Source organism: Lolium rigidum, chromosome 1 (assembly GCF_022539505.1).
Source record: "Lolium rigidum isolate FL_2022 chromosome 1, APGP_CSIRO_Lrig_0.1, whole genome shotgun sequence".
NCBI classification, from domain to species: domain Eukaryota; kingdom Viridiplantae; phylum Streptophyta; class Magnoliopsida; order Poales; family Poaceae; genus Lolium; species Lolium rigidum.
Genome location: NC_061508.1, coordinates 100,003,034 through 100,030,670, shown reverse-complemented (window position 1 = coordinate 100,030,670; position 27,637 = coordinate 100,003,034). Strand labels below are relative to the sequence as shown.

The window sequence follows — 27,637 nt, the reverse complement described above, 5'->3', positions numbered from 1 at the left end:
TGAGCTGCCTAACATGATCAAGATCATCTATACGTAATGCTATATGTTGTGTTTGTCGGGATCCGATGGATAGAGAATACTATGTTATGTTGATTATCAATCTATTACCTATGTGTTGTTTATGATCTTGCATGCTCTCCGTTATTAGTAGAGGCTCCGGCCAAGTTTTTACTCTTAACTCCAAGAGGGAGTATTTATGCTCGATAGTGGGTTCATGCCTCCATTAAATGCGGGACGGTGACGGAAAGTTCTAAGGTTGTGGATGTGTTGTTGCCACTAGGGATAAAACATTGATGCTATGTCCGAGGATGTAGTTATTGATTACATTACGCACCATATTTAATGCAATTGTCCGTTGTTTGCAACTTAATGCTGGAAGGGGTTCGGATGATAACTTCGAAGGTGGACTTTTTAGGCATAGATGCATGTTTGGATAGCGGTCTATGTACTTTGTCGTAATGCCCAATTAAATCTCACTATACTTATCATATCATGTATGTGCATTGTCATGCCCTCTCTATTTGTCAATTACCCGATCGTAATTTGTTCACCCAACATGCTATTTATCTTATGGGAGAGACACCTCTAGTGAGCTGTGGACCCCGGTCCTATTCTTTTACATTGAATACAATCTGCTTGCAATACTTGTTCTATTGTTTTACTGCAAACAATCATCATCCACACTATACATCTAATCCTTTGTTACAGACAAGCCGGTGAGATTGACAACCTCGGCTTGTTTCGTTGGGGCAAAGTACTTTGGTTGTGTTGTCAGGTTCCACGTTGGCGCCGGAATCCCTGGTGTTGCGCCGCACTACATCCCGCCACCAACAACCTTCAACGTGCTTCTTGGCTCCTCCTGGTTCGATAAACCTTGGTTTCTTTACGAGGGAAAACTTGCTACTGTGTGCATCATACCTTCCTCTTGGGGTTCCCAACGAACGTGTGTGTTACACGCCATCAAGCTCTTTTTCTGGCGCCGTTGCCGGGGAGATCAAGACACGCTGCAAGGGAAGTCTCCACAATCCAATCTCTTTACTTTGTTTTTTTCTTGCTTTATGTTATTTACTACTTTGTTTGCTGCATTATATCAAAACACAAATAATAATGATTTCCTATGCACACCTATTGCTCCACCTGCTACTACAGCAGAATTCTTTGAAATTAAACCTGCTTTACTGAATCTTGTTATGAGAGAGCAATTTTCTGGTGTTAGTTACGATGATCTTTGCTGCCCATCTTAATAATTTTGTTGAACTATGTGAAATGCAAAAGTATAAGGATGTAGATGGTGATATTATAAAATTGAAATTGTTTCCTTTCTCATTAAGAGGAAGAGCTAAAGATTGGTTGCTACCTCTGCCTAGAAATAGTATTGATTCGTGGACTAAATGTAAAGATGCTTTTATTGGTAGATATTATCCTCCCGCTAAAATTATATCTTTGAGAAGTAGCATAATGAATTTTAAGCAATTAGATAATGAACATGTTGCTCAAGCTTGGGAAAGAATGAAATCTTTGGTTAAAAATTGCCCAACCCATGGACTGACTACTTGGATGATCATCCAAACCTTTTATGCGGGAATTGAACTTTTCTTCGCGGAACCTATTGGATTCAGCTGCTTGGAGGTACCTTTATGTCCATCACTCTTGGTGAAGCAACAAAGCTTCTTGATAATATGATGATTAATTACTCTGAATGGCACACGGAAAGAGCTCCACAAGGTAAGAAGGTAAATTACGTCGAAGAAACCTCTTCCTTGAGTGATAAGATTGATGCTATTATGTCTATGCTTGTGAATGATAGGACTAATGTTGATCCTAATAATGTTCCATTAGCCTCATTGGTTGCTCAAGAAGAACATTTTGATGTAAACTTCATTAAAAATAATAATTTCAACAACAATGCTTATCGGAACAATTCTAGTAATAACTATAGGCCATATCCTTATAATAATGGTAACAGTTATGGTAATTCTTATGGGAATTCTTACAACAATAATAGGAACACACCCCCTGGACTTGAAGCTATGCTTAAAGAATTTATTAGTACACAAACTGCTTTTAACAAATGCTGTTGAGGAAAAGCTCAATAAAATTGATATTCTTGCTTCTAAGGTTGATAGTCTTGCCTACGATGTTGATCTTTTGAAATCGAAAGTTATGCCTAATAAGGATATTGAAAATAAAATTGTTACTACAGCAAATACCATCCAAGTTAGAATTAATGAGAATATAAGATTAATGGCTGAATTGCATGCTAGGTGGGAAAGAGAAGAAAATGAAAAACTAGCTAAAGAGAATAATGTAGCTAAAGTTTGGACTATTACCACCACTAGCAATGCTAATGTTCCACATGTTGCTGCACCTCCTACTAATAATGGTGAAAGAATTGGTGTTGGCAATGTTTCCACTTCTAATGCAAAGCACTGCAAAGCTATAGGAAGCTGTTAAAAGCTATCGAAACTGCCTGTGATAAAACTGCTGAAATTTTTTCCAACATTGAGGATGATGATCTCATTGCTGTAGATCATAATGGTTTAGATTTTGATGATTGCCACATCTCTGAAGTCATAAAGTTTTTACAAAAGCTTGCTAAAAGTCCCAATGCTAGTGCTATAAATTTAGCCTTTACAAAACATATTACGAATGCTCTCATAAAAGCTAGAGAAGAGAAACTAGAACGTGAAGCTTCTATTCCTAGAAAGCTAGAGGATGGTTGGGAGCCCATCATTAAGATGAAGGTAAATGACTTTGATTGTAATGCTTTATGTGATCTTGGTGCAAGTATTTCTGTTATGCCTAAGAAAATTTATGATATGCTTGACTTGCCACCATTGAAAAATTGTTATTTGGATGTTAATCTCACTGATAATGCTAAAAAGAAACCTTTGGGGAGAGTTGATAATGTTCGCATTACCGTTAACAATAACCTTGTCCCCGTTGATTTTGTTGTCTTGGATATTGAATGCAATGCATCTTGTCCCATTATATTGGGAAGACCTTTTCTTCAAGCTCGTTGGAGCTATCATTGATATGAAGGAAGGTAATATTAAATATCAATTTCCTCTCAATAAAGGTATAGAACACTTCCCTAGAAAGAGAATGAAGTTACCTTATGATTCTATTATTAGAACAAATTATGATGTTGATGCTTCATCTGTCGATAATACTTGATATACACTTTCTGCGCCTAGCTGAAAGGCGTTAAAGAAAAGCGCTTATGGGAGACAACCCATGTTTTTACTACAGTACTTTATTTTATATTTGAGTCTTGGAAGTTGTTTACTACTGTAGCAACCTCTCCTTATCTTAGTTTTGTGCATTGTTGTGCCAAGTAAAGTCGTTGATAGTAAGGTTCATACTAGATTTGGATTACTGCGCGGAAACAGATTTCTTTTCTGTCACGAATCTGGGTCTAATTCTCTGTAGGTAACTCAGAACATTATGCCAATTTACGTGAGTGATCCTCAGATACGTACGCAACTTTCATTCAATTTGGGCATTTTCATCTGAGCAAGTCTGGTGCCACTTTAAAATTCGTCTTTACGAACTGTTCTGTTTTGACAGATTCTGCCTTTTATTTCGCATTGCCTCTTTTGCTATGTTGGATGAATTTCTTTGTTCCATTAATGTCCAGTAGCTTTGTGCAATGTCCAGAAGTGTTAAGAATTATTATATCACCTCTGAACATGTAAATTTTTATTGTGCACTAACCCTCTAATGAGTTGTTTCGAGTTTGGTGTGGAGGAAGTTTTCAAGGATCAAGAGAGGGAAATGATGCAATATGATCAAGAAGAGTGAAAGCTCTAAGCTTGGGGATGCCCGGTGGTTCACCCCTGCATATTTTAAGAAGGCTCAAGCGTCTAAGCTTGGGGATGCCCAAGGCATCCCCTTCTTCATCGACAACATTATCGGGTTCCTCCCCGAAACTATATTTTTATTCCATCACATCTTATGTGCTTTGCTTGGAGCGTCGGTTTGTTTTTGTTTTTGTTTTTGTTTGAATAAAATGGATCCTAGCATTCATTGTGTGGGAGAGAGACACGCTCCGTCTGTTGCATATGGACAAATATGTCCTTAGGCTTTACTCATAGTATTCATGGCGAAGGTTGAATCTTCTTCGTTAAATTGTTATATGGTTGGAATCGAGAAATGCTACATGTAGTAATTCTAAAATGTCTTGAATAATTTGATACTTGGCAATTGTTGTGCTCATGTTTAAGCTCTTGCATCATATACTTTGCACCCATTAATGAAGAAATACATAGAGCTTGCTAAAATTTGGTTTGCATATTTGGTCTCTCTAAAGTCTAGATAATTTCTAGTATTGAGTTTTGAACAACAAGGAAGACGGTGTAGAGTCTTATAATGTTTACAATATTTCTTTTATGTAAGTTTTGCTGCACCGGTTCATCCTTGTGTTTGTTTCAAATAACCTTGCTAGCCTAAACCTTGTATCGAGAGGGAATACTTCTCATGCATCCAAAATCCTTGAGCCAACCACTATGCCATTTGTGTCCACCATACCTACCTACTACATGGTATTTCTCCGCCATTCCAAAGTAAATTGCTTGAGTGCTACCTTTAAATTTCCATCATTCGCCTTTGCAATATATAGCTCATGGGACAAAATAGCTTAAAAACTATTGTGGTATTGAATATGTACTTATGCACTTTATCTCTTATTAAGTTGCTTGTTGTGCGATAACCATGTTCCCGGGGACGCCATCAACTCTTTGTTGAATATCATGTGAGTTGCTATGCATGTTCGTCTTGTCTGAAGTAAGGGCGGTTTTCACAATCAAATGGTTTGAGTATACATACTGTTAGAGAAGAACATTGGGCCGCTAACTAAAGCCATGAATCATGGTGGAAGTTTCAGTTTGGACATAAAACCTCAATCTCTTATGAGAATATTATCTGTTGTTGAATACTTAAGCATTAAAAGAGGAGTCCATTATCTCGTTGTCTATGTTGTCCCTGGTATGGGTGTCTAAGTTGAAGAATGATCAAAAGCGAGAAATCCAATGCGAACTTTCTCCTTAGATCCTTGTACGAAGCGGCATAGAGGTACCCCTTTGTGACCCTTCGTTGAAACATATGTTATGCAATGATAATCCGTGTTAACCCAAGCTAATTAGGACAAGGTGCGGGCACTACTAGTATACTATGCATGAGGCTTGCAACTTGTAAGATATAATTTACATGATACATATGCTTTATTACTACCGTTGACAAAATTGTTTCATGTTTTCAAAATAAAAGCTCTAGCACAAATATAGCAATCGATGCTTTCCTCTTTGAAGGACCTTTCTTTTACTTTTATGTTGAGTCAGTTCACCTATCTCTCTCCACCTCAAGAAGCAAACACTTGTGTGAAGCTGTGCATTGATTCCTACATACTTGCATATTGCACTTGTTATATTACTTTACATTGACACTATCCATGAGATATACATGTTATAAGTTGAAAGCAACCGCTGAAACTTAATCTTCCTTTGTGTTGCTTCAATACCTTTACTTTGATTTATTGCTTTATGAGTTAACTCTTATGCAAGACTTATTGATGCTTGTCTTGAAGTACTATTCATGAAAAGTCTTTGCTTTATGATTCATTTGTTTACTCATGACATTACCATTGTTTTGATCGCTGCATTCATTACATATGCTTACAATAGTATGATCAAGGTTATGATGGCATGTCACTCCAGAAATTATCTTTGTTATCGTTTACCTGCTCGGGACGAGCAGGAACTAAGCTTGGGGATGCTGATACGTCGGAGATGTATCGATAATTTCTTATGTTCCATGCCACATTATTGATGATATCTACATGTTTTATGCATACTTTATGTCATATTTATGCATTTCTCGGCACTAACCTATTAACGAGATGCCGAAGAGCCAGTTGTTGTTTTCTGCTGTTTTTGGTTTCAGAAATCCTACAAAGGAAATATTCTCGGAATTGGACGAAATCAACGCCCAGGGGCCTATTTTTACACGAAGCTTCCGGAAGACCGGAGGGAGACGAAGTGGGGCCACGGGCGCCGCCACACTAGGGCGGCGCGGCCTAGAGGGGGCCCGCGCGGCCCTAGCGTGTGGGGCCCCCGTGACTCTCCCGACTCCGCCCTTCCGCCTACTTAAAGCCTCCGTCGCGAAACCCCCGGTACCGAGAGCCACGATACGGAAAACCTTGCGAGACGCCGCCGCCGCCAATCCCATCTCGGGGGATTCGAGGAGATCGCCTCCGGCACCCTCGCCGGGAGAGGGAATCATCTCCCGGAGGACTCTTCACCGCCATGGTCGCCTCCGGAGTGATGAGTGAGTAGTTCACCCCTGGACTATGGGTCCATAGCAGTAGCTAGATGGTCGTCTTCTCCTTATGTGCTTCATTGTTGGATCTTGTGAGCTGCCTAACATGATCAAGATCATCTATCCGTAATGCTATATGTTGTGTTTGTCGGGATCCGATGGATAGAGAATACTATGTTATGTTGATTATCAATCTATTACCTATGTGTTGTTTATGATCTTGCATGCTCTCCGTTATTAGTAGAGGCTCGGCCAAGTTTTTACTCTTAACTCCAAGAGGGAGTATTTATGCTCGATAGTGGGTTCATGCCTCCATTAAATCCGGGACAGGTGACGAAAGTTCTAAGGTTGTGGATGTGCTTGTTGCCACTAGGGATAAAACATTGATGCTATGTCCGAGGATGTAGTTATTGATTACATTACGCACCGTACTTAATGCAATTGTCTCGTTGTTTGCAACTTAATGCCTGGAAGGGGTTCGGATGATAACTCGAAGGTGGACTTTTTAGGCATAGATGCATGCTTGGATAGCGGTCTATGTACTTTGTCGTAATGCCCAATTAAATCTCACTATACTTATCATATCATGTATGTGCATTGTCATGCCCTCTCTATTTGTCAATTGCACGACTGTAATTTGTTCACCCAACATGCTATTTATCTTATGGGAGAGACACCTCTAGTGAACTGTGGACCCCGGTCCTATTCTTTTACATTGAATACAATCTGTTGCAATACTTGTTCTACTGTTTTCTGCAAACAATCATCATCCACACTATACATCTAATCCTTTGTTACAACAAGCCGGTGAGATTGACAACCTCACTGTTTCGTTGGGGCAAAGTACTTTGGTTGTGTTGTGCAGGTTCCACGTTGGCGCCGGAATCCCTGGTGTTGCGCCGCACTACATCCCGCCACCAACAACCTTCAACGTGCTTCTTGGCTCCTCCTGGTTCGATAAACCTTGGTTTCTTTCTGAGGGAAAACTTGCTACTGTGTGCATCATACCTTCCTCTTGGGGTTCCCAACGAACGTGTGTGTTACACGCCATCAGCGGCGGAGGGCGGGATGGAGTAGGGAGGGGTCGCTGGGTTGCCGGAGGGCCCGTCCATCGTCGGGATTGCGCCGGCGGCCGCGCGGAGACGAGGGATTGCGCGGTCGGGCGGCGAGGCGGAAGGGGAAAATTCAGCGCGGGGTTTCTTCGCGCGTGGACGAGCGTTGCCGCGCGCTGTAGCCGGCGCACAAAGTATAGCGCACACAATGGCGCAAACATGCCCCGCACCCAAAAATTTTTACAGCGCCGCGCCGTTTGCAGCGCCTGCTGGAGCGTCTATTTTCCTCCCGCGCGCTGCATACCGGCGATTTTTATGCCACGCGGCCGTTTTAGTGCGCCTGTTGGAGATGCTCTGATGCACAGTTCTCCAAGACCATATGACAAAAATATCGACTGCCATACCGAATTTCAGCGAAATTTCACTGACAATCGGCCGAAATATCGGTCACCAAAGTGAAGATCGGGAAAAATATCGGCTCTGAAATAGAAAATCGGTCGAAATATCGGTGCAACGACAAATTAGCCGATATGCTAAAATCTTATCGGTTACCACCCTATTCTTGATAGATTGGCCGATAAATCGGTATCTCGACCAATTTTTTGAACAATGGTCCTAGTTTGCCGTCAATCGGGCTTCCATCAGCTCAATTCCTATTCGGCGCAATAAGAGACGAAAGAACAAAGAATATCAAGTTTAGTTTGGTTTTGTGCTTGTGATTCATTCTTTCCCGTTCCTTGTGTTGTTCTCTAACATTGTGGTTTCATTTGTTGAGGTGTGTGTGTGCGCACGCGGCCCATACTGCTCAAAACACACTGAAATAGTCGAAGACTCCAAGTTATGCATGATTAGACTTTTGCAGCTTCTACGTGCCAATGAAAGATTATAGAAGCCGAAATCGGCAAGCTCAATATTACCTTTGATGTACATTTAAAATTTATCATGTTGTTTGTTGTTCGTGATAAAAGTTGTATGGCTCTAGTTACGTCTTGGTATAGTTGTCATGACAGGTACCAAAGAGGTTTATTTTATGTTGGTATCACCGATTGCTTCCAATTGGCTGGATATTCCTATGATGTTACGAATCGAAATAAAACTTCAAACTCGCAAGTTAAACGAGTAACGACTCGTTACTTTCCTTGAACTCGATGATTATGGAGCCGATCTGGGGTTAAAATACGTGATAATTTACTAACCAAGCTTAAGGAGTCGAGTTAACGAGTTGCTCATTTAGCTTAGTCAACATGAGTGTCCCAACTCTGGCCCATCTAGATAGACAATTATATATTGTTGTTGGTGATTGTGTAGTGTCTATTTGTGTGTCTCTATGGCTTGTTCACTATGGAACCAGTTATAACATTTTGATGAACCACACATGCTCATACATTTTATTTCATGCATATGATAACTTACTTAAATATATAATGGTAGTATGAACGAGCTAACTTGCAAGTTACAAGAGTTGAGCCAAGTTTTGGCTTTTTAACTCATTGTCTTAACATGCTAATTCCAGCCCTAGTGGTGGCGGTGGCCATGCAGTGTCTAGTCTACTATGTTCAATAATGCACATGTTTCACATGTTGTTTGATTCTAGCATGCTCCCCTCATTGAACAAGGCCGAATAGGTGGTGTGACAACTTGTAGCTTAATATTTGTGTCTATGTCCATACCACTCAACGATTTAAACTTTTGTGGACAAATGATGCGGCTATTAAGAATTTTGAGGTTAGTAGGGATTACACAGGTGCAGCCATACGCATGGAACAAACTCAAGGTGCAAAAATGAAGATAGAGATGAAACATTCAGAATATATTGATGCATCATTTGTTTTGATAAAAAATTTGTTATCACTGTTTGTTTATTTGCAAATTTTGTTCTCCTCATTAGTGAATCAAAACATTTTCATGAAAAGGTAGTTGACGGCTCCTATTACTTCTAGTGGCGGCATGATCACCATGGATGATACAAAAGAGGTTGTGGTGCATTGGTATCCCTTGATAACTTCCCATCATGTGAAATTATTGCCCCGATGTTTGGACTTGAGTTCTCCCACGGTTTTTGTGTCCAGTATTTTTGCCATATTAGTGTTTTCCCAGGCTTCCAACATCACGTCAATGAAAGGCGGTTCGATAGCCTATAGTTAAATAGGTGTGCTCTTAGTGGTTTAAGCTTCTCACCTTTTATGGTGGCAAAATGTGCACTATTCAAAACTTTGGGGTTAGTTGACATTACTAAGATAGTAAGATGTCAACAGAAGGACCGAACACAGTCGAGGTACAAGAAATGAAGCCAACAATAAAATTTTGAAATACCATCATGCTATTTTTTTATAATAACAATTTTGAAATACCATCATGTAACATTAGAATCCATTAAGAGTCCTTGTTGTAATAACTCAGTTTATTCTTATTTTTAAGTGATTAGTGAAGTGGATCGGTTTACTAAAAAATAACCTGGTGGAGGGTCCTAGCACTTCGGATCCAATAACTCGCGCAATTTTTCGCCACACTGTGGCCAACAATACAAACTTATAAACATTTAGGTGAAACAAATCATGCTAATATTTAGATATTGGAGGGCTCATTCGATTTAAAGGATTTTCATATGATATATGGAAGATTGGATCCTGGATACCTTTTCCTATGTTGGTCCTTCTATTCGCATGCTTGAGATCCCCTAGAATTTTTCTACTCCCTCCATTCACTAGCTTAAGATGTTTTAACTTTAGTGTAGGTTCACCCATTTTTATGTATATTCAGAAACTTTTTAGCATGTAGGTTCACTCATCTTGATTCAATTCTTCTCCACTTTAAAATATGAAAAAAGGTCATACATTGGTGAACGGATGGATCCTATATGACTTAAGTTATGTTGCTTTGATCCAAATTTATGTAGTTTTGTATCATGGGATTAGAAATCAATTGTTGCTCTAGTCATGTTATCAAACAATGTCTAAAGGCTATTACAAATTAGCATTCGTTTTTTTGTAAGTAAGACTAGTAAATTTGCCCGTGCGTTGCACCGGGAGAGAACAAAAATTAAATTTTTGATAAAATCGTTTGAACAAACTAAATTTTGCCCAAAAAAAGTCAACCCACATAACCCTAGCCTCAGTTTTCCATTTAATTATCTTTTTATTGTATTCGCTCTTTCAAAATATTTGAATGTATTATTTGATAAACTTTTGGACCGTTTTTCTATTTTTTTCCAAATCTACCAATCACAATCTTAAGAGAAATTCTCATATTCACATATGACAACTTATTGTAAAAGTTCGCGGTTGAATATCTAGATGAAAAAATGAATATACAAAACAATATTCGTATTTTTTGTTTCTCCTCCTTTTATCCTCTATTTATCTCCCCGACAATTCCTGCACCATGGTTGTATATAGACATAACAAATTTTTCATTAACTTTTTGAGAATTTTTTTCTAGTCAATCATTTAGCATCAATTTATCACCAAGCACATTGTGTGAAAGCTAGCGGCAAGACGTGCATATACATATTATTTAGGTCTTCAATTTCATTTTTCAATGGACATATATAATTCACAGGTCACTATGAAACTTGAAAACAAATTAGGGATATCATAATGTACTACAACATGATAATACCGAACAGAATAACAATACAACATTGTGCATCTGCGTTGTTCCAAGTTATAGGTCTTCTTGTTAGTTTTCCGCAGTAAGTTTCACACCTATATTCTAAACCGTTATAACTGTCAACTCAACAACCTCACATTTTAAATATATTTTTGTCTCACAAAACGTGGGTGCTGCAAACATAGATATAACTGAATGAATATGTTTTTGCTGATTAGTCTAAATAAGACTTTGACATTCATAAATATCCGGAGATAACCCCGAATTCTAGCCTTCTATGTCAAACATATATAAGGAGATTAGCAAATCGTCAATAATGGTTGGTGTAAAAAAAAACTCCGTCAGCAGGCAGTGAGACGGATGCTAATTTTTTTAGGCGGCGATTTCTTAACCGCTCCAAAAGAGGATAACCATGAAAATTAAGAAAAAGGGTGTGAATAGATGATAATATCGTTGGTAACTCCTAAAGTTTCCTGCAAAAGCTGGGGCAATGGAGGGCATGTGGATCGTGCTATGAAGACCTGAACACCAATAGGTTGCGCATTTAGTTTACCACTGATACACGATGTCGCTGACTATGACCCTGCAACAATTTCTTGTACCATCATATCAAGACCTAGCTGCCCGGGCCTGAGCAAGACAGATTCTTGTAGTTCTTCAATTCTAGACACACAAACTTTGTTAATATTAGCAAAGAAAAGGGCTAAAATAATCAAGGAATGGGACAATGCATTATTGTTTTCATGTAATACCAACAATACCAGGTGCAAAACGCGTGATACCCCTTCGCCCAACTCTCGGGAGACCAGGCGGCGGCGGCCAGATCCAATCTCCACCGGTGTGAGATCTGGGCCCCTCTCCCTCCGCTTGCCGCTCCGGCGGAAGGAGGAGGAGGGTACCTCGTTCCTCCTTCATTTTGTAGTTAGGGCTTGGATGTTGTGGTGCATCGTTAGGGTGGTGGGAGCGGCGCCCGGGAAAATAAATCTGCCTCAACTCCACTCCCACACCGGCGGTGATCTTCACGGCGGCGTCTCGGAGTGGTTGGCAACGTGTGCTTGTCGATCTTTCAGGTCGTCAGCTTGGTCTTCTCGTCGGTCTTCAGATCTGGCGAGATATGTTTCTCGACGTGTTACTGACGCTTGTCGTTGTCCACGATGGCGTTGGGGGCCGGGGCGAGGTGGTTCTTCTGGAGCGAAGATGTTGGTCCGGAGGTGGTGGATATGCGGTTCTTCTCCGACTTCGTCGATGGGAGGCGGCGTTTCTTGGTTCAAGACAGCACGGCCAGTTTACGGGTTGGGGCTGAAAAGGGGCGTCTGATCAGTTTCCTTTATTATTAGGTATAGATATAGATTGAGAAGTGAGAAATAAACTCTATTGTGAACAAATTTTAAATCTAAACATACACTTATTTATTATTTAGAGGTGAGGTTCCCATGCTGCTAAGTTCAGTTGTTTAACGAAAACCACCAAAATACCTAGAGTCATCAAGAAAGCTAGAAGTACTAAGCTATAAAAAAAAAGAACAATGTAGTAAGCCTGATAGTAGATACAGATAGACAGGCCGTAAAAGACTAACAGCAGTTCACCTATCAAACCACACATGTGCTATCTATTTTTGTCAACAAACACACATTGAAATCAGATTTCTATTCGAGCCGCCAGCCATTACTTAAAATACAAATTCACGCAGATACACAAATACTCCACAAGTCCACAAATTTCGAGCGTCCATGGTCACCACAAGTCCACAACCCACGAATCAAATGAAGAAGCAGGCAGATCCAGACGAAAGAAAAAAAGAAAAGGGAAAAATAGAGATGATGAAGACACTGACGGGCACCCAAATTAAATCCAACCAGTCCGTGGTTAGGCTGGGAGCCTGTGGCAAAAGAGGTCCGCGAGCACGAGATTAACAGCAAAGAATACTGCTAGCGGCGACCATCAGCACCGACAGTGTGTGAATTCGTATTGGCCTCCGCACATGAATTGGGGATCAAAAAAATCGAGGACTTTATTGGGGATCGAATTGGTAGAGGTGAGCGAGCAGGCGGACAACTCCGTCGACCTCCACCAAAGCCCTCACTGGCCTCGCTCCAGGCAGCCTCTTCGTGGGCACGGCCGTTTGCCGGATGCGCGATTAGGAGCGCTAGCCATTGGGCCGCAGCACTGCAGCAGGCACTGACTCGAGGGCCGCCATGTCGCGTGGTGCAAGGGAACTCGCTTGGATCTCTCGCGCGAGGCCGAAAGTAATGGCTTCGGCGCTCGAAAGCATAAGGATCTGAAGTCTGGGCTCAGTTAGCGTGGAGGATTCATCGCGGGTCAGGGCTCTGGACTCTGGAGTGGCAGGGGTAGGTCCAAGGTGGGGGTTGGGCAGCCTATGATTTTTTTCGATCGGGAGAAAAACGAATCGTTATTTTACTTGCCGGTGGCAATGGGTGTAATTTTAATTGAGACATAGGGGCAATAAAAAACGGACCAACAAGAAGCTCTTTTGCTTTTATTATTAGGTATAGATTTTGTTCGTGTCAAATTTCAATTCTTTGACAGAGTGATCAGCAAAATCAGACCGTTTGAAAGAAAAAGCACGTGGCAGGTCTCTCCACTTCGAGTGGCAGCAGCAGCACTATTATAATCGGAGACGACGACAGGCGTCGTACTACGCCTCAGCAGTCAGCACGGTCTCCCACGCACCTCGCTCGCCTCCCATTCCCCTTTGACCATCTTAATCCTAATCACAATCACGTCGTAAAGCAGTAAACCCCGCACCCGATTCAAAGCCTAAACCCCTCCTAACCCCGCTGTTACAGCTCGAGCCAGGCCAAAAACAAGGTCGGCGACGGGCTAGTCCGACGCCGTCCATCACAAACCTCACTCCCGCCTCCCCGCTCTACTCCCACTGACGCAGTGAGTCACGGCTCACGAGGCTCACGAGCAGCAGCAGCACAAGAATCAGAATCAGAATCAGCAAGAGGCTGCAGCAAACAGAAAAAAAAGGCCAACTTGATCCGCGGAGGAGCTCGCCGGCGCGAGGGGGATCTCCTGTGGCTCTCCGGAGCTCGGTCCGTGGATCTTGTTTCGGTGCCCCGGCTGCTCGCTTCTGTGAGGACCGGTCGATCCCGCGAGGCGCGGCTGGAGGGACCGTTTCATTTCTCGAGGTATTTACTAGGGTTCTAGCGGATTTCCTTTCCCTTTTTTTCTTATTATTCTCTGGTCAATCTCGATCCTTTTTACCCATTAGGCGATTCCCGTGCTTTCTTTTTGGCAGGATAGGCGAAAAGGAGCGGCCTTTGGATCGGCGAGAAAGGCAAAGGGGGAGAAACATTTTAGCGCAGTTTCGGTTTTGGGAGTTCCCGGATCATGGATTTCTTCAAGCTCAAGAAGTTCGGGAAGGCCCGGAAGAGCGCCAGGGGTGACCGCGACACCCTAGAGTCCGACGAGGATGCCACCGCCGGGAATGTGGCTTCGGAGGGCGACGTCTACGAGGAGAACCCCGAGGCGGCGGCGGCGGCGGGAGGGGCTGGTTTGGCCAACGGGGGAGGGGAGGATGGGGAAGAGGAGGAAGATGAGGAGGATGGGGATGACATCGTCAATGACGTGAAACGGAGGCTCAAGGAGATAAGGATGAACAACTTCATGGTAAAAATCCCCGAGGACGAGAATGCGGAGGTGGAGGAGGATGGGGACGGCGAGGAGGAGGGGAGTAGCTCTAGGGAGTGGATGGAGTCCGACGTCGGCCAAGGCTTCCCGCTGTGCGGGTTCGACTCCCTCTATGACAAGTACTGCCAGAGGATGCTGGCGTTCGATAAGACGATTACACAGACATTGAAGGATTCAGGTGAGCACGGTGTACTCTACCTTGTATGGTTGCATAGGGTTTTCGCATCTTGAGTCGAATGCTACGCAATGTGCTTTATTTTGTTCATGCTATCCGGTTGGCCGTATTAGTCTTCAGGCAACATTTCAATTATTGCTCTTCATTTGTTACATAACTGCATTATTTGGCCTGTCCAGTTCCACGCAACATCGATGTGTTTGTGTATCTGCTAGATTCTTAAAGTTAAAATGATAACTGAGCATCTTACGAGTTTTGATGACCAATCACATGCTGATTCTTATGCTAACTGGTGGTCTCATTTGGTATGATGTTAGTTGTCATGTTTGACAATTCTATTGGTTGTGGAATTTCATGATTTTCACCTTTTGGTGCTGAGTGTAGGTTGCCGCCACAAAACCTTTGTCGCCTTTCTCCTTGCGCTTGAAACATATGTCATGTGCTGTTTCTTTTCTGCATACTAGCAAAGTGCGCGTTCGTTGCACCGGATAAATAAACAAACTAACATTTGCCGCCAAACATGAAAAACAATTCAACATTTTATACCAGCTGATCTACTTAGGCTTCATTCCTGATTTGTGCTGTATAACGCTACAAATTTATCGGGGTTCACCCCACTTTTAGTCCTCCTACATGTTCCACTAAACAACAATCCTGTCAAAATAAAAAATAAATAAAAACACACCACTTTTCAATTTCTGGTGGAGAGGAAAAAGTGAAAAGGCAAGGAGGGGTATGTCGCCGACACAATGTGTGTTTTACTTTGTTCATGCTATCTGGTTGGCCATATTAGTCCTGAAGCAACACTTCAGTTACTCTTCTTCATTTGTTACATAGCAATATTATTTTCCACACACCATCAATTTTTTTATAGGGTAAATTCTAAAACTTGAATGTTAGTTGTGCATCTTATGAGCTTTGATGGTCAATCATATGTAGATGCTAACTAGCAGTTTGATTTGGTATTATAATAGTTGTCATCTTTGACAGTTCTATTGTTTGAGCAATTTAACTTTTTTACTTTTTGGTGCTGAGTGCAGGCTGCCTCCATAAAACTTTTGTCGTCTTTCTACGTGCACTCGAAACACACGTCATATACTGTTTGTTTTTCTGGAAACTGGCAAAGTGCACGTGCGTTGCACCAGATATATAATAAACCAATGTGTGCTCACAATCATGAAAAACAGCTCAGCATTTTGCACCAGTTGAACTACTTAGGCTTCATCCTGGTTTGGGTTGTATACCATTGCAATTATGTCAGGTTTCACCCCAGTTTTAGTCCTCTTACATGTTCCACTATGTTGCAATCCTCTTAAGTCTTAAAATATAAAAAATAAATAAAAGCACTCCACTTCTTTTCAATTTTCGGTTGAGGAAAAAGTGAAGGCATGGCGCAGTATGTCGTCGACACAGAGCTGTAGCAATTGAAGGGGACATGGGAGAGGCATTGGAAAATTTAAATCAGGATCATAGTTCAGAATTTTTAGAAGACGGGGATTAGAGGAGAGGTGGCAAGAGGACCATGGCTGGGGAAGAAAGACGGCGGATGGAAGAATCATGAAGAAAATGATTTGAGGCTACTTTAATAGTTTTTCTCTCTATTTTGTCAGTTTTGGTATAGGTTAGATGGTACAAAGTCATTTTAGTCTATTTCTTTGTGAAGGGTCCCACATGTAAGAGTAAAACAGGGTGAGTGAACTCACAACCAACTTAACTTTTAGAAATAGGGATTAGGGACGATACTAGCAAAGTGCACGTGCTTTGCACCAGATAAAAAAAATAAACCAATATGTTCTCATAAACATGAAAAACAATTCAACATTTTATACCTGTTAAACTACTTATGCTTCATCCTGATTTGGGCTGTATAAATTACAAATATGTCGGGTTTCGCCCACTTTTAGTCCTCTTACACTTTCCACTATACGACTATCCTCTCAAAAGAAAAATAAAATAAAAACACACCACTTTTCAATTTTCGGTGGAGAGGAAAAAGTGATAAGGCATGGAGTGATGGAGGGGCATGTCGCCAACATAGTGCTGTAGCAATTGAAGGGGCCACGGGAAAAGCATTGGAAATTTGAAGCAGGGTCATAGTTCAGAATATTGGGAGGACGGCCATTAGAGAGGGGAGGTGGCAAGAGGACTGTGGCTGGGGAAAAAAGATGGCTGATGGAAGAATCATCAGGAAAATGATTCCAGGCTACTTTAATAGTTTTTCTGTCTATTGCTGTCATACTCTTGGTATGGGTTAGATGGTAAAAAGTTATTTCAGTCTATTTTGTGCAAAAGGTCCCACATGTAAGAGTAGAGCAGGATGAGTGAACTCACCACCAACTCAAACCTTTAGAAATAGGAAAGTTGTTGCTGCTTATTAGATTGTTATTTGTGACTTGCAGGTTCCTCCTCCTCTTTACGTAATACTGCTTCTCTTATGCATGTAGATATCTTATCAAATTAGACGATTTGTTTGCTGTTTTATAGAGTGCAGATAATCCATAAAACCATCCCTTTCATCTTTCTAATATTTGAAAAACAACTTTCCAGGGTTATTCAACATCTCAAAAAAGTCACCTAGATCAGCATCCAAATTGGCATCAACCTTGCGCAGTCTCTCATTCAAAAAGAGGGATGAGCTTCAGGAGGACTGCGAGCATCTGCAGCAGCAGCAGACCGAGGATGACCCTTACCAAACACTCGAGACCGCATATGTTGCTCATGTTTCCTTAAGCTGGGAGGCTATTCATTGTACTTACATGCACCTGAGTCTGATCCTGGCAGCACAACCTGAGAACCCTACCACCTATAGCTGTGCTGCTCAAGCATTTCAGCAGTTCCAGGTTCTGTTGCAAAGATTTATTGAGAATGAACCATTTGAGCAAGGATCAAGAGTTGAGATCTATGCACGTTCTCGGAGTTCCTTGTCTAAGTTGCTCCAGGTCCCCACTTTTCAAGGTATGATGCTTTGGATTATATTTATTACAGTTTTTTTTACCACAAATGTATCCTATCATCTGACATTGAAATTCACAACAGACGGCAGTGCAATTCACTCTTGAGTTCTCTTGGTGAATTATTTGATTTTGTAATCAAGTTGTGTTGCCACATCACAACTTGTTTTAATAGCCGTTATGTTTGATTGGTTAAGTTTCAGCATCTTGTTCTAAATTCTTATGGATTGCACAGAGATAACCAACGAATTGTAGTCAGCCTTCTGAGCTCTGATATATTGTACATGTTACACCATTGTTTCTATTGAAAACATCACAAGGTATAAGCACTTCGCAGAACTAGAAGTACCACTGCCTATGTTTAGCTGCACTAAAGGTACTGTATAGTATGATGTTGTAGGGTGCTCCCATGACACACAACAGACAAACACACATATTTTTTTGTTTGGTTTTGTGGTTTTAATCTTGTAATGTACCCGAAATGTGAGCATTTATTATTACTGGTATATCTTATATCACGCGATCAGGTCAACTCGTTCTTTTCCCTATACAACTAGATTACATTGTTAAGTACTCCCTCTGTTTCTATATATAAGGTGTATAGTTTTTTGAGAAAAATCCAGAATATAAGGTCAGTTGCGTTGCACAACTTGTCTGGACAATTTTTTTAGGGATGTGATTGGGTTTCCTTATCTTTTACAAACTCCTCTATTTTCTCACGTCAATTTTCCATGGGTAATCCCGCCTAAACCTGGTGTAATTTTTGCTCGACTTGCATTCTTTAATATCCGTGCCAAAAACTATACACCTTATATCTATAAACGGAGGTAGTATATTGTATCTGATCAGGTAGACTGTGATAAGCTACTCTCAAACAAACAAAAAAAGGTAGACTGCTATTGCCCTGTTAGTACATGAATGTGATAATTTTAAAAAATACTGGTAGTGAATTTACAACCATTTCTGGATAAACAGAGAACAACTGACATTTCTGATCTAAGATAATTTTTTGATCTAACACTATTCTGACGTGTATTTTTTTTTTTTGGGGTATAGTCTGCTTTTGAGCAACAGCTTGGACCTTTCAGTCAATAGTTCATAGTTCAAACCTCACTTACTGTTAAAGCTTGCTTTCATTCACTGGTATGGTTGAAATTTTAGATGACAGCAAGTTCATTTTTTATTTTCAGCCACACATAATAGTTTCTATTTTAAATGCCTCTTGTATTTAAAACCTGCAGGTGCATATGGTTTTATTTGTTTCCTAGTACTCCCACTAGTGAACAGAAACCGATGCCATCTCGGGTTAAGTGCAGTTGAACTTAGGCTCGATATCTGTTAACTATTTAGGTTGGATACATGATATCAATATATCATGTAGATAGTCCAAGTCATCGTGTAGATTTGGTCTCGAAGAATAATTTTCAAAATTTCTTGTGTGTTATAAATATAGTGCATCGGAATTCAATGGTCAAAGATTACGCTGGGAACCATGTGCGATATTCAGGACGTTATATCTGAAAATCTGCGTGATAAAGCTCATGCTAGTAAAAGACGATACGGATGGTGACAGAACTCTCATGCTATTATGAGGCTGCATGATTTGTACTGTTGATAATTGTTATGTGTATGCTGTTCTGTACATGGAAAATATGCCGCCCAGGAGTAATTGACAACAAGTTCTGTTCGTCTTATTTCCTGTACAGTCTTATTCATGGTGGAAATGGTTATGGTTAGCTAGGCTGTAGGAGAATGGGTGGTATATCGTGGGAGTCCTGTTTACACTTTACACACATGGATTGTGTTTGTCATATTAAATGAGATGCAGAGTGTGTCCCTTCCAGGTTATTTTGAGTGTGGTTCTCTTTGGCTTGTACTAGGTGAATAGGACAGTAAATAGATTATCATTCAATGGCGTACACACAATGCACATGCTACAAGCCAATCAAATCTTCTGGACAGTGTGGCATCAATTATGGTTGATATGTACTGCTGTTGAATCTGTGTTCTTTCTTGTTTTCTTACATTCATCTTGGCCAAAGAAAATTAGCAGCAGCCAGGAGTATATAACGTCACTCAGATTACTTTGAAGATGGTAACACCTGAACCCTAAGAACCGCATGTTGCCTACTTTTAAGATCCGTACATGTGCTCAGCCTATGACTGAAGTGGTGAACAGAAGTAAGAACATTCTACTCGCAAATGAAGTGGCGAACAGAAGTTTTAAGAGCATTCTATTGACAAATTTAAAATATGTCAGTTGCCATGCCCCATGATTTCCTCATTCTTTGTATGTAACTTCCAAGATTTTCTTCAGTCTGGCCTGGTCGTAGGACTTGGTTATAAATTTTACCAACTTGAAACTTAAGTATTTTGCTCCTATAATGCTTGGTTAAATGAGCGATGGATTTTTCCTATGTACTGTAATGTTGAATCTGTGATGTGTAGTGTGTAATATCTGATAGCAAAAACCCTTTCATCTAATTTCGACTTGAGGTTCCAGTAAAGGCAAGCCCTTAGTGCAATAAATCCTAGTGTTTCTACTTTTTTTGAGAAAACGCAAAAGACTTTTGCGTTTCATTGCATTGAAAAGATAGGGAGTTTTACAGGCCTCCTAAGAGGGAGAGAACAGAAAAAGAAAACAACATCAGTGCACGTCCCAAGTCGTCGGCAGAAGGGAGAGAACAGAAGGTTTTTGCCCTACCTTCTGTTCCTTGTTTGTTATGGAAAAATAAGCTTTTGTCTATTATGTTCGGCATATACATTTGAACTATTTTTTCTAGCTTTGCTGGGTTAGAACTTTACAGAACCCTTCTACCACTGCTCGTGTAATGTACTTCTTGACATGTCTGTGTTTATTCAATGCCATACTCATTTTGATATGTCATATTGCTTCTCGTTCCTGGTTTGTCTGTTCAGTTGCGGAAAGGAAAGATAATGATGAAGACCAAATGGAAGCATCAATCTTCGCATCTGACCTCATCAAATTATTAGAGGAGTCCATCTTAACTTTCCGTCTTTTCCTGAAGAAAGACAAGAAAAAGAGTAGTGCCCTCATGAGTGTTAATGGCCACACAGGAAGTTCGATTCAGCAAGTTCAGTCCTCTCTGGATAAGGTTAGACTTTGTAACTCTCGCTTGTAATAAGGCTGCAAATATCAATTCTGTGTTATCACCGAATTTTTTTCAATCTGCTGTCTTGGTTTAGATACAGTATGTCTATCTTTTTCTTCAATGATGATACAATTAAAACCCAGCTAGTAGTTGAACGCAGTTTTCCTAACGTGCTTGTGGTATTCATCGAATACAACATAAAACGTTTGAAGCTTATTTGCATGGATATGGTAGTTGTTGCCTTGAAAATATATGCAGTTGGAAGTGTTTACATTTTACGATTTTACTTGCTAATTGATGCATATCACTGACCCTGCAGAAGGAGATGAAGGTGAAAGAGCTGTTCAAGAAGAAAAAGGGGAATAGCAAGACCTGGCCAGGCACAATGGAGGAAGTCCAGCTGCTGTTTGCCCTGACCGACATCAAAGTTGTGTCGAGGGTGCTGAGAATGGCAAAGCTCAGCAAGGAGCAGCTGCTGTGGTGCGAGGAGAAGATGAGCAAGCTGGATCTCTCCGACAACAAGCTTAGGCGCGATGGCTCCCCCATTCTTTTCCCGTGTTGACGCATTGTCTGTGGCATCTGCCTAGTTTGCAGAGCTAGCGAGCATGGCTGTCCTCTGAGCTTCTAGCATTGCCGTCCTTATGGCATATATGTACATTCTAGGTTCAAAAAATGTTTATACTAAAGGTGTAATGCCTGAAAAAAGATTGGTGTTGCATCCCAATTCCGTTGCTCTGCATTAGCTTGAGGTCTTATGCAGCATAGCAGCCGCATATGGTTATAAGCCACTGGATAAAACTCAAAAATAAGAACAGCTGGTAAATTATGGACATCTCTGCAAGCTGTGAATGAAAAATCAGCTAGATTTGCAGAAATTGTCTCATGTTGGGGCTAGGGACCAGTCACCAGTGCCGTGGTGTACCACTGCAAGCCAGTTTCTCAGCTGAATAGTCTGACTGTTGGTGGGCCTCTTTTTGCAAGTGAAGCTCAAATGTTCTGCATCATCACAACCAGCATCAGCCATAGCTCATGAACACCACTAAATTCCTGCTGCCACAGCAATCAATGGTGGGGGTCATAAGTGTGGTTGTGTGCCTGCATGCATGCAGTGCTAAGCAAACTGATCATTCACTGTGCCCTGCAATTCATGTGCCATAAAACTTCACTGTGCATGCTGATTCATCTATACCTCTCTCCTTGGACCACTTTGACATTGACAGTGGAGCATTTTCCTACAACTAGCCTACTAGTACAATACTGCAATACTTGTTTACCTGCCGATTTGGAAATTTGTTGAGACTTTCTCATCACAAGAGCCCCATCATCTGACAGTGATGGGCATCTGGCAGCAGTAATAACCTTGATAGAATTCCTTGGTGTGATGCAGAACTTGCCATGTATGTACCAATTGGATGCAGCAGGTCATGTGATGAAGGCAGGTGCAGCCATTCTTCAGTGCTGACTGAGAAGGCAGAGATACTTTATTGGGTTGGATCTTTCTTAGTTGGTCTACAGTAAAGTTTCACCAGGAACAGAACACGTACGATAGTGTCTCTCTTTCCTCAAGTGAAGAAGTGTAGGTGGTTTGATTTTCTATGGTGGTTTTGGTAGGTAATGAAAGCATGAAAAAGAGTACTGTAAATCAAATGCTACACAATATGCCCGGGCAGGAGAAGTACAGGTAAAGGGCATTTGGATCTTGGTTCCTGTACCCATGAGCGGTCATACTTCAAACCTTGGACTTCTTGCTGTGAGTGAGCTGTGTGTGTGCACAGTACACTCTAAGCTTGCAGTCTATAACTAGGCTAGTGCTAGACACTATGCAGTAGTACATGCATCAGAAGGTAGAAAAATAATGCTAGCACAACATGGGCAGATCTATTCGCCATAGGTTCTGTACATGGCTCTTCTTGTAGACACAGTGACACTATGCTATCATAAACCCGTGCAGATGCAAGTCTGGTCTACTGACGAGAGAAGTAAAACAATAAAACATGTCAGCTTTTTTTCTCATGTCAGGATTTCGGATCATTTGAACCAGTTGATCTTTGTAGGAAAATGCATCTCCAGTACCGTACTGGTTAATTGCATTTTCAGCATAAAAAAAGTGCTGTTACAGAAAAGGGAGTCTAGTCTCTAAGGGCATCTCCAACCGGCCGACCCAAACGGACGCGCTGGGCCGTCCGTTTTGGGCCGTTTGCGTGGCCGTCCGGACACGCGGACAGCGCCCCGCGTCCGCGTGTCCGTTTGGGTCGCACGCGGCGTCCAACGCGGCGACCCAAAGAGACGCCACGTGGTTCGTCTTGGTTGCGCGGCGCTGCGCCATGGCAGGCCTCGACGGGACAGCCATGGTGGGCGGTGGAACGCGCGGGAAAGATCCCGCGCGCACCAAGGTTCCCGCGCGCGCGAAAACGCCATTGGCGCGCGCTCGCGCCCAAGTTTTCCGCCAGACCGCCGGCTATAAAAGACGGCGGCGGTCTCACACAGACCGCATCACCTTCCTCTCCCACTCCACCTTCTCCGGCGGCCACTCCACCTTCTCCGTCGCCATGTCGCGCACCCTGCAGTCCACGTGGGCCAAGCTCTCCCTCGCCGCCCGGGCCAGGTTCCCGCGGACGGAGGAGGAGGAGCCCGCGGACTCGCGGTGGGTCGCCGACGACGAAGCGCTCTGCGTCGCTGCCGAGGCGGCGGCAAAGAAGGCAGGCGACGCCGAGATGGTGGAGGCGGCCGCGGACGGCTGGCACGAGACCGCGGACGGCCGGGTACGAGGCCGCGGAGGAGGGGCGGCCGCCGCGGAGGAGCCCGTCGACGAGGAGGACCTCGCGCCGGCGAATATCAACGCCGCCATCGAGGAGCGTCTCGCCGATCTCACGCGCGTGACGAAGGAGCACGAGGCCACCTGGCGGGCCGGCCGCCGCCGATTAGGCGACCTCCTCGGCCAGAAGAACGAGCTGATCGCTATGCGAGCAGCCCGTCACCTCATCCAGATGCCCTCGCCCGAGCGGCGCGCCCGAGAGGATGCTGCGTCGGCGGAGCGCGGCCGGCAAGAGCGCATGCGCCGGCGGCAGGAGAACCACGAGGCCCAGGCCCCCGCTCGCGTCCGCCTAGAGGCGCGCACCGCTGTGGAACGCGCCGCCCGCGCGGAGCTTTAGGTATGCGGGAAGCGGATGGTTCCGCCCGCGAGAGGCGGAGCGCGAGCGCGCCCGAGGTGCGCGGGCGGAAAGGAGGAGGATGAAGGCCTCCGCCGAAGCCGCCGCCGCCGCCGCCGCGCCACCCAGCTGGTAAGCTGGAGTGGAATCCTCACGCGTACAGGCCGTCCGCGTCGAGTGAAATCCACGGCCCCGACGGCGAGTCGGCGAGGAGACGCCGGCGAGGCCGCCGGCCCCGTACGTAGTAGGATAGAAGTAGTAGTTAAAAAAAATTGTAATGGGTTCTTTTTAATGAAAACAAACGTTTATGTCTATGACACGCGGGCCAGGGGCGGACAAGGGGCGGACGCGAGCGACCAGCCTTTCGCGTCCGCGGCCACGCAAACCCGGCCCAGATTTGGGCCGGGTTTGCGTCATTCCGGACGCCGCGGCCATCCGTTTTAGGGATGGGTCCGCGCGCTGGGCCGGGCTTTTGTCCGTCTGGACCCATCCGGACGCGCGGACGCGGGATGGGTCGCCCCGTTGGAGATGCCCTAATGGATGAAAAATTGACCACTATAGTAGACTGAGGGTACAGCGTGCATGTGCTTGATTGGACAGCGCTCAGTATAGTTGCTCTATCCCCTAGACAAATTCCAGTCTTTCTTTTCCTACTTATATATTTCACCTTGATGGTCCACATGGTACTGATGAAAAGAGCAAGTTGAGATTCTTGCTGCGTCCTAAGAGCATGGCATTTGATTAAGGTTAGACTTGTACTCTGCTGTGGATCTAGCAGCAGTAATTAATTAATTAATTGAGAGACAAATTTGGTCATGTTTCTGGCAATCATGTCTTCTTCCGATCCGTGAGAGACTTTGGGGAAAGCATGCAGCGGCTTGTTGTGCTTGTCATCTCTCATGCTCTGACTTCTGATAATAGTTTAGCAAACTCTAAGCAGATTGCAAGGCGACGGCCAGAGGATGTAACTAAGTGCTGGCTGCTATATGAGATTTTTGTTCGGAAAGGAGTGAAGAACTGCTCTTCTCCATTCTTTCTTCTCTTCTCAAGAAGGATATGGGCGAAAAGATGAGGAAATGGTGGAAGTTCATATCCTATGGAAATACATAATTCGAATTTTTTCCCCTTGTGTATTGTTCCTTTTGATAACCTCCTAAAATCTTGAGCTTCCAAGTTTTAGACAAACATTTTCGAACGACAAGGTCTTTCCATTCTCATTGTTTTCTTGTAAAATGTATCTATTACTAGATGAAAAGGAATTCATGTGCACAATTTTGAGTGATTGTGCGAGATAACTTAGCGAAAAGTGTGTCCCTTTAGAGAGATAATAACTGTGTGAAAAGGCCATCTGTTAGAGCATCTCCAGTCGCGTCCCCCAAACCGTCCCCCAAACCGCGCCGGATCGAGCGTTTGGGGGACGTGTTTTGTTCGTGCCGCGTTTGGGGGACGTCGCTCCCCAGCCGCGTCCCCCAACGCCGCCCCCAAATGAATATTTGTGCACGAAAATAAAGGTTTTCATTCAATTTTGATTATATATTACAAAGTTTGAATGAAAACGGCTAGATTTCATCTAAACCTAGACTACCGACCGCCCGGCGGCGCGTTCGACGGCCCCGCCCGTCGTCGCCTCCCCTACGCCGCAGCTCCTCCTGCGCGCGCCTCCTCTCCTTGCGTTCGGCGGTGGCCGACACGGTGCCGCTCCCGCCGCGCGTCCTCCGCCGTCCCTCGCTGCGCCGCCCGGAGGGAGAGCTCGATGGCGCGACGAATATGCGGCTCTTCGAGGGCACGGGCGTCGTCCTGGAGCTTCTTCTCCGACTCGAAGGACTCGACGAGGACGCGTTGCTGATCGGCCGTCTCGTCCGGGTGCGGGGCGTCGTCGTCGGACCCGATCCGAACTCGTCGTCGTCGTCGTCGTCCTCCACCTCGGTCTCCTCCGCCTCGGCCTCCTCCTCCTCCATTGGCGCCTCCTCCTCCACATCCGTTGGCGCCTCCATCATCGCCGCCGCAAACGCGTCGGCCGCCGCCAACCGCTCCGCCCGCCTCCCCATAGCGCCGTAAGCGCCGCCTCCCGCTCGTCGACGCTCCTCCGCCGTCGCTCGCTGCCGGAGCTCGATCGACTCACGCCGCCGGCGCTCGATCGAGTCACGCCGTTCACGGAACAGCGCCTGCCTCTCATCGCGCTGGCGCCGGCGCTCGTCAGCCCATCGCTGCTCCATCTCCTCCCGGTACCGGCACCGTCGCGCCTCTTGTCCCGTCGAGGCGTCGAACGCCGCAACGGTGTCGCACTGCTGCTCCTGCCACGCTGCTGCCGCCGCGGCCTGATGTCTACTTTCCCCCTCCTTTCCTGTAGACAGTGTTGGGCCTCCAAGAGCAGAGGTTTGTAGAACATCAGCAAGTTTTCCCTTAAGTGGATCACCCAAGGTTTATCGAACTCAGGGAGGAAGAGGTCAAAGATATCCCTCTTATGCAACCCTGCAACCACAAAGCAAGAAGTCTCTTGTGTCCCCAACACACCTAATAGGTGCACTAGTTCGGCGAAGAGATAGTGAAATACAGGTGGTATGAATATATATGAGCAGTAGCAACGGTGCCAGTAAATAGCTTGCTGGCGTGTAGTTGATGGTGGTAGTATTGCAGCAGTAGTAACACGAGTAAAACAAGTAAACAAGCAGCGATAGCGATATTTAGGAACAAGGCCTAGGGATTACACTTTCACTAGTGGACACTCTCAACATTGATCACATAACAGAATAGATAAATGCATACTCTACACTTTTGTTGGATGATGAACGCATTGCGTAGGATTACACGAACCCTCAATGCCGGAGTTAACAAGCTCCACAATTTGTTCATATTTAAGTAACCTTTAGTGTAAGATAGATCAACATAACCAAATAGATCACATCAATACCATCATAGTAATAGTTAACTTCACAATCTACAAGAGATCATGATCATAGCCTACGACAAGAACCACACGGTGCACACACTAGTCACCTTTACACACGTGCAGGAGGAATAGAACTACTTTAATAACATCACTAGAGTAGCACATAGATGAATTGTGATACAAAACTCATATGAATCTCAATCATGTAAAGCAGCTCATGAGATCATTGTATTGAAGTACATGGAGAGAGATTAACCACATAGCTACCGGTACAGCCCCGAGCCTCGATGGAGAACTACTCCTCCTCATGGGAGCAGCAGCGGTGATGAAGATGGCGGTGGAGATGGCAGCGGTGTCGATGGAGAAGCCTTCCGGGGCACTTCCCCGTCCCGGCAGGGTGCCGGAACAGAGTTCTGTCCCCCGAATTGGAGTTTCGCGACGGTGGCGGCGCCCCTGGAGTCTTTCTGGAGTTTCGTCAATTGGTATCGAAGTTTTAGGTCACGACGGCTTAAATAGGCGAAGAATCGGAGTCGGAGGGTCTCTGGGGGGCCCACACTATAGGGGCGCGGCCCCCGGCCGCGCCGGGTGTGGTGTGGGGCCCCTGTGGCTCCCCTCCGGTCCTTCCCGGTGTTCTGGATGCTTCCGATGAAAATAGGAACTTGGGCGTTGATTTCGTCCGATTCCGAGAATATTTCGTTACTAGGATTTCTGAAACCAAAAACAGCA

At 43.8% G+C, this 27,637-nt stretch overlaps 1 protein-coding gene across 1 annotated transcript; it reads left to right on the top strand.

Annotated features, from left to right (window-relative positions):
• The first annotated feature begins 14,024 nt into the window (after positions 1 to 14,024).
• Positions 14,025 to 21,672, top strand: LOC124678586. The gene is made up of 5 exons (XM_047214461.1): positions 14,025 to 14,131; positions 14,242 to 14,811; positions 17,356 to 17,763; positions 20,679 to 20,875; positions 21,192 to 21,672. Exons 2-5 carry the CDS (start codon positions 14,334 to 14,336, stop codon positions 21,432 to 21,434), a joined length of 1,326 nt encoding a protein of 441 aa, XP_047070417.1. The 5' UTR covers positions 14,025 to 14,131; positions 14,242 to 14,333; the 3' UTR covers positions 21,435 to 21,672.
• Positions 21,673 to 27,637: the final 5,965 nt, after the last annotated feature.

Excerpts from the sequence above, each read along its gene's own strand:
- LOC124678586 (XM_047214461.1), top strand. The coding sequence starts at position 14,334 with ATGGATTTCTTCAAGCTCAAGAAGTTCGGGAAGGCCCGGAAGAGCGCC. Across the intron at positions 14,812-17,355 it reads ACAGACATTGAAGGATTCAG|GGTTATTCAACATCTCAAAA; the intron begins GTGAGCACGGTG and ends ACAACTTTCCAG. Across the intron at positions 20,876-21,191 it reads TTCAGTCCTCTCTGGATAAG|AAGGAGATGAAGGTGAAAGA; the intron begins GTTAGACTTTGT and ends CTGACCCTGCAG.